General features: G+C 37.3%; 1 protein-coding gene across 6 annotated transcripts; it reads left to right on the forward strand.

Moving 5' to 3' along the window:
- Positions 1–2: 2 nt before the first annotated feature.
- LOC111842277 (NEDD8-activating enzyme E1 catalytic subunit) lies at positions 3–9,823 on the forward strand. Of its 6 annotated transcripts, XM_023808704.2 has the most exons (19): positions 3–143; positions 605–685; positions 799–837; positions 1,766–1,889; positions 2,746–2,826; positions 3,071–3,153; positions 3,659–3,739; positions 3,861–3,904; positions 4,030–4,094; positions 4,200–4,355; positions 5,673–5,775; positions 7,589–7,702; positions 7,952–8,005; positions 8,283–8,319; positions 8,439–8,520; positions 8,603–8,703; positions 8,813–8,876; positions 9,006–9,060; positions 9,156–9,823. In XM_023808704.2, the coding sequence occupies exons 2-19, from the start codon at positions 666–668 to the stop codon at positions 9,242–9,244; spliced, it is 1,392 nt and encodes a 463-aa protein (XP_023664472.1). In that variant the 5' UTR covers positions 3–143; positions 605–665; the 3' UTR covers positions 9,245–9,823. The 6 variants fall into 6 exon arrangements, with proteins under 6 accessions (XP_023664472.1, XP_023664475.1, XP_023664478.1 ...); XM_023808707.2 differs by lacking the exon at positions 799–837; XM_023808706.2 differs by lacking the exon at positions 3–143 and having other exon boundaries at positions 666–685; positions 799–893.
- Positions 9,824–10,049: the final 226 nt, after the last annotated feature.

A 10,049-nucleotide genomic window follows, 5' to 3' on the forward strand; every position in this document is an offset into this window, starting at 1 on the left:
CGTAATCTCCCTGTAGGCATAATAGTGACCTTTTCTGCTTTCTCCTGAGTTAAGTATTTGGGTTGCGATTTTCATGAGGAATTATTGTCCACTATATCAAATCATTAGAACATATACCAACAACACAGAATAAAGAAGTAAAAGTAAGTAAAATGTGTATGTGAATAAATAAATGTAGATTAAAAATAAATCTAAACTAAATGTGTTAAAAAAGTCAAACGTACAGATATGAATTTTTAAAAAAAACGTAAAAGTTTACACTGTGGTAAATTTCGTCTATAGACATACCGTAACGACTGGCAGGATCAGCCCAAGGCACTTATATGCCCTGATGGTAAATGAAAGACTTGTGAAAACAATGAGCTTTTCACTGAAGGCTGTCCTGTCGAAACAGTATCATGGTGCGCATAGGTGAAGCTCCTCATGATGATGGCCGAAGACTTAGTCAGTATTTTCCCCAAGTACCACACTGTCTAACAGGGGGTCAAGGCTGATTCCCAGCATATATAGCAGATCCTGCAGAAACATATAAATACGTATATATGTAGTATATGATACCATACGTACAGCAGTGTTTACGTTCTCCATTTTTGTGGACGCACAGGAACTACCGTCAAACCGCGCGGACCGCAAGGCATCCTGGGATAATATGATTCTGGCGCAATATGGCGGATGGAGAGGAACCGTAAGTGTCGCTGAAACGAGAAGCAATTAGTAGGACAAACGACGCTTTTAGTCTCGTTGTCGCCAACTGAAAGTACAAGCACGTTTGACCCTTCTTTTACTCTCTCTTTGTAGGGAGAAGAAAAGAAGGAGAATAGAGGAGCTGGCTGAGAAGTTAGTGATGAAATGCTAGAAACTCGTAGCAGGTTTGAGGTTACGCAGCGCAGGCAGTTGAGTACGCTTTGGTGTGGAAAATTCATAGGTTGCTTCAGCCACCCTTCTCCTAGCTGGCTACCAGCTGACTACCTGTCAAAACAACGCGTCCACTTTGTAATCAGATGCGTTTGGAAACTGTCCGAAAACGCTAAGAGATTGGCTACATGTTGTTCTTATTCGTCCTGATTTAGCTAGTTGTCTGGGCATGACCGTAGGTTTTTTTTTTAAAAAACTTGTGATGATTCTTCACATTTTAATATATAACAACTCGACTTGCGAGCCTTTTTCTAGAAAGGTTAGTTTCCGTTTTAATAATGTAATTTAGAAGTTTCTTTGGTCGAAATATGAAAGTATAAGTTGTCTGACGTGGAAGGGATTTATCGGTGCCTGGTTAGTTAGTGTCACCAGTGATTGCTTTTTCTGATGGCTTGATAGTGTTGAATTTCTTTAGTGTCTGTATCTTTGCTTCTAGGCTACTCTTATGAAGTGTTTGTTTTCGAAATTAAACAAGCTATTGACTTATATTGAATTAGGTAGTTCTCGGAACAATTGCAGGTAGATGCGATGTATAGGTGAGAAACGTCAGAATGGCAGATCTTAAGAAATGCGATGCAGGACGTGCGGATTTTGTCTTCGATATCACCAGTATTAATCTCATGAATCGTTTAAACTGAAAGTGAGGTTTTAAACAGTTTATAACAAGCAGGTATGGAAAATGAATTAATTAATGAATAACATGCATAAACAGTAGAAATTTCTGTTTATTCAGAGTCCTTTAGTTGTATAGCCTGGTTTGCCTAGAGCTCAGAAACCTCATGTCTTGTGTTGTCTGACCTTGGGTGGTTTCTGACTGATATATGTAGCAGAGTACCTGTGTTTTGTGCAGAATGGCAGTGGACAGCGGACATGGTGACAGCACCGGAGACTGGGATGGACGCTGGAACCATGTGAGGAAGTTCTTGGAGAGATCAGGCCCATTCACCCATCCGGACTTTGAGCCAAGCACTGAAGTGAGAACTTTGTCAATGTTCCCTTTTTATATCAAGTAGAACCAAAGGTTTCTCAAATAAAGGTTTCATTGTAAAGCTTAGAAAGGATATCTGTAGAGTTATTTAATGATGTGAATTTTACAGGTTTAATCAAGACACTTTATATCATTAGCAAGAAGTAACTATGATCAGGCATAGGCGTGTGTGTGTGTGTGTGTGTGTGTGTATGCATACACATACAGTACTGTGCAGAAGTCTTAGGGAGTCAAAGGAAATGATGTTCAAATCATCTTCATGTTAGTGTAAAACTAATATTTTGTCTGTCAAATTGTATGAGTTTAACATTTTCAACAACTCTACTAAAATCACCCCCATATTTGCAGCAACTGTCCAATATGTATTTTTTGACCCGGACACTAGCACAGCTGGTATGGCTAATAAATACATATTGACTTCTTTAAAATAATTTAATTAAGTAAGTGAGCTGGATATAAAATGTAATGAATATATGGAATGGCTGGGGTACCTCTGAGGAGAGGTTTGGGAACCAGATTGGTGTTCATCTAGCCATCCCACAAGACAACAGTATCTTTGTGGCGAACAGAAGAGATTCCTGGTAGTTTGTATTGTGTTATTCTTAATAATGTAAAATTGTGTTTTTGTTTTGAGCAAATATACCTATTGAGCAAATATACATACCCATATAATAGCTTTAAGTATTTCCTTTGACTTTTGTACAATACTGTATATATTTTGGAAACTTAGTTTCTAATGTAATTAACGGGATACTTCTCTTGTTAATAAAACTATTAATAAAATTATTGTCTATGTAAAATGATGCTGTTATCCTCAGCGTTGTATTAAACTTTTTTTTTAGTCACTTCAGTTTCTGCTAGAAACGTGCAAGATTCTTGTTATTGGAGCTGGCGGACTAGGCTGTGAACTGCTTAAAAATCTGGTATGGTCTTTAAAACTTTATCAGAAACGTAGCTGGACATTATACTGATTGTCATTGTTTCATGGCTTTGTTCTAAAAAGGTTTCAGGAGCCTTTTTTCCTGTAACATATTCAATAAAATAACGAATATTAAAATTTTCTTGATGGATTTATTTTTTTTGGTCATAAAAATATGAAGATTGTATCATGAGAAATGTTATAGCATCATTTAGTCATTGTGTGTGTGGCTGTTTCTGGCATCCCAGGCCCTTTCTGGTTTTCGGAATATTCATGTTGTTGACATGGACACCATCGATGTCTCAAACCTGAACCGGCAGTTCTTGTTTAGGTGAGGCCAAGAAGCTTTTTTGGTTTTTTCATTTACAAACTTTACAGTGTGCAGTTGTGGATTTGCAGTGCTAGCAAAGATGGAAGCATTGAGACTTCATAATTCATAGTAGCAAGGATTTATGTAAAATCAATTACAGCCTCATTTAATCCATTGAGGATTAATACAGTGGTCAAAGGGAAGGGAGAGACAGTGGACTGTAACCCAACCAACATCTTCAAAGCCTCATTTATGCCGTTTCTATGTGTTGCTGTTATGTGATTGCTGGTTGAGGTTTGAAAACAAACCTTGAAAATATCCAGCTTGGCTTTATCTGATTAATAAATGAATGAGCTATCTGAAATCATGACTGATATATGTACCGTACTTCAAGTTTCCTATATATGACATTGCTGATGTGATATGCCGTTTTGTCTCTCTTATCGTATACCACTATCAGATAAATTCAGTTTACTGTAATCCCTGCCATTCTGAATCTGTGGTTTTTTATATAATGTTTGTAAAGAGCTAAAGATGTTGGACGGCCCAAGGCAGATGTGGCAGCCGACTTCGTCAACAGCCGTATACCAGGATGCAGTGTGGTTCCGTATCCTTGGAAACTTATTCAGTATACATTCTACCACCAGAAAAAACACGAAGCTTTATGTCACAATTTCCAAGATTTATTTTGAATATCAATAAATTTTCCTTAACAAAAACTGTTTCAGACACTTTAAGAAAATCCAAGACTTCGACGAGACATTTTATAAACGTAAGGAGTAGTATTGATAGCCTTTTGGCCACTTATAAGATTAAAAAATAAAAAGTAAAAGATTTTGTATTATGTGCCATTTGCCAAAATGATTAATCAAGATCCCTTTTTCATTTGATTGCCAGAGTTTCATATCATTGTTTGTGGACTGGATTCCATCGTTGCTAGGAGATGGATGAATGGAATGCTGGTGAGTAGTATTTTAAATAATACTAGCAGCTATATAAGTTGAGATTTATTTATTTATTTATATGTACTAAATGCATCACACTCTGGCTTTTGTCCTGCTCTACAGATGTCGCTGCTATCTTTCGATGATGGTGTTTTGGATCCAAGTTCCATTATACCCCTTATTGATGGGGGGACGGAGGGCTTCAAGGGGAATGCTCGTGTCATTCTCCCCGGCATGACAGCCTGCATAGACTGCACCCTGGAACTTTACCCGCCCCAGGTTAGACCCATGCAGATTAATCCGGCACATCATTCTCATGGAACCCGGTGTTTGCTAGGTTTCTGTTTTTTAGAGCCATTTGCCAAAATGGTTTTAGATTTTTGATCAATCATGTGGTCGGACTTAGTGTATCAGTCTGCCTGTTGAGTGCCAATGATTATACGTACATGTGGTATATGCCATTAATTACCAAGATGTGATTTAAAAAAAGAACATGAACAAAATACAATGTCCTCTCTTGTCCTATTGCCCTTTGTGCATCTAGTCTTTTTGAAAGCAGTGAAATTCAGCTTGTACTTGCTTGCAAGTAGTATTTTTGTTGGAAATGAATAATCTGTACATCACATGTTTAAGTTAGACCATTAACCAAATATTAAAAAAAAAAAAACTTGAATATTTTGGGAATAAAAATGCTGCAGTGAAATAGATTTTTTTTTGTATAGAGCAAACTACATATACATACTTTTTTGGTATATTAAAATTATTTGTTGCTCTGATGTGATGAGTTTTATACCATTTTGGCCAAATAGGTAGCTGAAACTCAAAACTAGATAAAACGTTTTTAAATCTTTCAACTTCTTGTAACCCACAATAAGCAATCAATGTGTATGCCGAGATGTATATTTTTTGCTCAATTTTTGGTTAGTTTTGTCATTTATTTTTCCCATCTCCATAAATCTTTCCCTGGACTTCACCAGTGGCAAAATCGACATTTTAAATAATAAAGTATTGTAATTTGCATCTGTCATCAAAAAATGTGAAAAATTTGAGAAACTTGGTATGTTTATGTGTGTGGTGGTTACCAGTATTGCCCCACACCTCTGGGACCAAGTTTTTAGTCTCCGCCATGATTCAGTGTGTGGAGCTTGCATGATCCCCCCGAACCTTATCGTGGCATTTCCTGTGGGTACTCCAGTTTTCCCCTCACTGTCCAAAAAATTCACTCAGGTGAATTGAAATTGCCAAATTGCCCGTAGGTGTGCTTGTGAGTGAATGGTGTGTGAGTGTGAGTGAATGGTGTGTGAGTGTGAGTGAATGGTGTGTGAGTGTGCCCTGTGACGGGTTGGCGCCCCATCCTGGGCTGTTCCCTGCCTGGTGCCCAAAGCCTCTGAGGTAGGCTTTGGACCTCCTGCAACCCTGAATAGGAGAAGCGGCACAGAAAATGGATGAATGGGTGGATGGTATGTTGCAAAAATGAGTTTAAGGTTAGGTGCAATTAATCACAGAAAACCGTGCGATTTACTAATTTTTTAATTGCTTCACAGCCCTGATTTTTATATTACATAAATATGTAAAATATTTGATTTTTTTTTGCAGATTAATTTCCCAATGTGCACTATTGCCTCTATGCCCCGACTACCTGAACACTGCATTGAGTATGTTAGGATCCTTCTATGGCCCAAAGAAGAGCCCTTTGGGGGTAAGTTCCTAAGGTCCTCTGCAGTGATTTTGGATTATTACAAGTAATAATGAGATCTCTTTGTGAGAAGGTCTAGGGAAATTCTAAATACAAAATTAGTCCAGTTATTTTTATGATTATGAATTCAGTGGGTTTGGATAGTGGAGGAGAATATTTCGACATTTTTTTCATGATTGGTTACAAATGTATCCATGATACATATTTCAGAGCTATCACCAGAATCATGATACTGCATTTACATTTACTGGCAGTCCCCGGATTATAAAAGACTTGATTCCCTAAATCTGTCTTTAAGTTGAATTTGTTGGTAAGTCGGAAAAATAATAATGCAGCACATGATAAGAATTATACTGTAATAATAAAAGTAGCTACATACTGTGCTGTATGTTGAGCCGATGAACCACTGAAGCCATGCAGTTTTTTCATGACCGTTACAAAGTAGTGTGTGTGTTTGTTATTACGAATTTGTTACGTATTACATTTAACTCGAATTTTCAATACAATAGTTATTACGGCAGTCTGTTGATAAATTCGAGATGTCTGTAATTCAGACATTCTTAACCTGGGGCCTGTATCTTTATTCAGCAGATGCTTTTGTCCAAATTGACATACACGTGCAGTAATACAACATTACAAACATTCGTGCTGTCGAAGTTAACTAGCAGCTAACCTGATCTTCTAATGAATGCTCAGTTACAAGTGTTGTACTTGTATTGCTATTATTATAACAAGTGAAAAAACAAGCTGGGGCCTCTCTTGTAATACCTGCATTTTCGGAGGCTACAACAGTACTACAAGAAAGAGACCGATGTGAAACAGAGCAATATCAGCCTCCATATTATCTCAGTGCTGTCTGTATATCTCAATTCTTTGTTAATTATGTTAATTTGTTAATGATCTCAGTGGGTCTCAACTTAGTGACTAAATCTTGAACTAAAATTGACTTAATTGATCTTTTAACGGTTAGCTAACTTGGTTAAAAACAAAAACAAAACTGAACAAACCAACTTCATGCCATCAGACTACTAAAAATATTGTACTTGTATCACATGGTAAACGACAAATGGTTTATAGACAGGTCGGCTGCGCTGTTGGATAAACAGTGTGTGCTGCATGGCTGATGAGGAAGCAGTTGATCCTAAAGAAGGTTCAGCTTTGGATTGTGTGGGAATGGTTTGTATTTGTGAAGTCTGATGTGTTAGCACCCCAAACATGTGAAGCGTCCGGCTGTGTATATGTGTCCTCAGCCGCAGCAACTTCCACACGGTGAAATAACAGAAGCAAACATTTCTTACTGGTGGAAAAAAAATCTAAATCTTACTAAATCTTATTTGATTTTTAAAAATGTATCCAGTATTTGTTTGTATTTGTTGTAAACCGAGTTCAGAACTGTGCAGTTATTGATCAAAGTGCTAAGTTTCATTTGTAGACATCTTATGAAACTTCAAATACTAAAAAAATAAAAAGCACTTTTGCTAAAATGAGTCAGTTTATTATATATATATATATATATATATATATATATATATATATATATATATATATATATATACACATATTTTTGCATACTTTAAAAATTAAGTTCATTTTATGATGCTTTAACCAGTGTTTCTTGTAAGGATAGACTTGCTGGTTAAGTGATTAAATGGTTAATTACTACATACATTCCAAAACAAAAAAAAAAACATTGCAATCTATATCATGAATCGTGGTTCTAAACCGAAAATCATGATATGACATTTTGACTATGTCTGTGGTATTAGTGGTATTATTTTAATCAGTGGTGCCTTCAAATCTGCCCCTTTGTGCTTAGACGGAACAGCCCTTGATGGAGATAACCCAGAACATATTCAGTGGGTGTTCCACAAGGCCCAGGAGAGAGCCTCTGAATTCAGCATCACTGGAGTCACCTACCGACTCACACAAGGTGCGTGCATTACTATTTCATACTAGGCTTCTGTCACTATGAGTTAAGCTGCAGTACTATATGCTCTTTAGAGCTATATGTGTATAACCAAGTTGTGATGCACAGACTCCTCCCCACAGCAGGAATAAAAGCATCATATGCAGCTGGCGGCCAGCATGGGGAACCTTTAGCACGTCTGCCTTTCCAGCATTAGCACAGTTTCTGCCCTCGAGCTGCGTTTTCTGCTGAACGTGTTCACTTTGTTCTCAGGTGTGGTGAAGAGGATCATCCCGGCAGTTGCATCTACAAACGCTGTCATTGCTGGTATGTGGAGTATCTGTTACGCAAATCACATCTAGCACTATGTATCATGTAAATGCCATAGAAAAAAAGTCATTTTCCTTTTTTCCTCCTCTAATCACCCTACTCTTTCAAATTAATACTATTTGTTTTTTGTCGTTTTACGTTAGACTGGAGGAGATAACCCAATATATTTCCACATATCAGATTACACTGTACTTGTACAATATTTCAATATTAGCATTTTTGTTACTTATTTTTTATTAGTAATACTCTAACCCTTCCTCCCCCCCAATTTTAGCTGCTTGTGCCATGGAAGTATTTAAAATCGCTTCCAGGTGAGTATGACAAGTTCTTTCATACTCCAAAGCAGACGTTCAGGTGAGATGTTATGTTACTGTAGAATGTATGTTAAATGTACAGCTTAATTATAATTTATCCATTAAATTTCTTGCAGTGCTTACATTCCCTTGAATAACTACCTGGTGTTTAATGACGTTGATGGGCTGTATACCTATACTTTTGAAGCTGAGCGAAAGGTGAGACTTTGCAGTGCTAAAGTTCACTTCCTCTCACTTAATGCCTAGAATTTTTTAAAGATTTTTTTTTTTCTGGCTTCAGGAGAACTGCCCAGCTTGTAGCCAGATCGCTCAGGACCTGCGCTTTCCACCTTCAGCCAAACTCCAGGAGGTCCTTGAGTATCTGACTGAGAACGCCTCCCTGTGAGTGATCTCGCTGAAGACTGAGCTTGTTTTACTCCGCATGTGTGGGTCTGAGGGCACATTTCTCTCTGGACTAGGGAATAAATTCCACTGTGTTTTTGTTTTTTAGACAAATGAAATCTCCCGCTATTACAGCAACACTGGAAGGAAAAAACAAAACGCTTTACTTACAGGTTTGCTATATTAATACAAGTATACTAAACAATACTATACCATGACTAAACAAATCCCTGTTTTATTTTATGATAAATTGTATGTCTTATGTAGAAGTTATTCTTTGTAATACATCTAAAAATTTTCAGACCGTGGCCTCCATCGAACAAAGAACGAGACCAAATCTCAGCAAAACGTTAAAAGGTAACAGTCCTTTAGCCAGTGTCCTCATGTTTCTAAATATGCAGCATGTATTTTGAGTGCTTTGAATTATCAGCATGCTCTGTGATTGTCTTCAGAGCTGGGATTGGTCGACGGACAGGAATTGGCAGTCGCTGATGTCACCACTCCACAGACGGTCCTCTTCAAGCTTCGTTTCACCACATGATGTTTTGGGGCGGCACCCAAAAAGTTCCGCTTAATGCACAAGCAAGAAGCAGTACTGTAATCAATATTCTCCTCCTACAGAAGATAGGAAGGACACAGCAATGAAACTTGAACATATTTAAATATATTTAAATGCAACTGTATATATAAATGATGCTGTGGCAAGTTCTTCATTATAAACCGTTTTGTATTAGGCCTGGCATATTTAACGTTTTACCAGAAGCATGGGGAACTCGACAAAGACACTGACATTGATATTTCACTTTGAAACAATTTGCAGTCTGGTCTCACATTAGACTTGAGATGATTTTCTATGCACTGAAAGAGCATAAGTAAAGAATTTGGTGTGTAATGTATGTAAGACCTGCCTTCAGCAGTGTACCTGCTACAGGTCAGGTGTTAAGCAGTGTGTGAAAATGGTCACTTTGCTTGTAGCTGACATTTACCTGTAATTGGTACCCTTGGCTTTCCAAAATTGTTCAGCTTAATTCTTTGTGTCTGTACTGGAACATGTAAATAGTTTACTGAGGCACTTGTGGATGCAAGATGTACTTAAATTAAACTTTCTGGTTAAACTTTAGATCTCTCTTTGCTGTGAATAGAGTTTTTTTTGCAGCAGCGCACGCAAGTAGTGTAAATGCGATCAATGTAAGGCACTTCATCTTTAAAATCTAATCTAAATTAGTTGTTAGGTGTAGCTGTTCATTTCGAGCTGCTTTTTTACATTGAAAGTTGTGTCTTAAATAAAATCCTGCCTATTAATTAGACATGTTCTGGGATTGTAAGCCATCTATATCTTAATGATC

Source organism: Paramormyrops kingsleyae, chromosome 6, assembly GCF_048594095.1.
Source record: "Paramormyrops kingsleyae isolate MSU_618 chromosome 6, PKINGS_0.4, whole genome shotgun sequence".
Lineage (NCBI taxonomy): Eukaryota > Metazoa > Chordata > Actinopteri > Osteoglossiformes > Mormyridae > Paramormyrops > Paramormyrops kingsleyae.

What these genes read in the sequence shown, in the direction of transcription:
- LOC111842277 (XM_023808704.2), top strand. Translation starts at nt 666, where the DNA reads ATGGCGGATGGAGAGGAACC. An exon ending in CTGACTGAGAACGCCTCCCT is followed by an intron (nt 8,704 to 8,812) that starts GTGAGTGATCTC and finishes TTTGTTTTTTAG; the next exon opens with ACAAATGAAATCTCCCGCTA. An exon ending in TCTCAGCAAAACGTTAAAAG is followed by an intron (nt 9,061 to 9,155) that starts GTAACAGTCCTT and finishes GATTGTCTTCAG; the next exon opens with AGCTGGGATTGGTCGACGGA.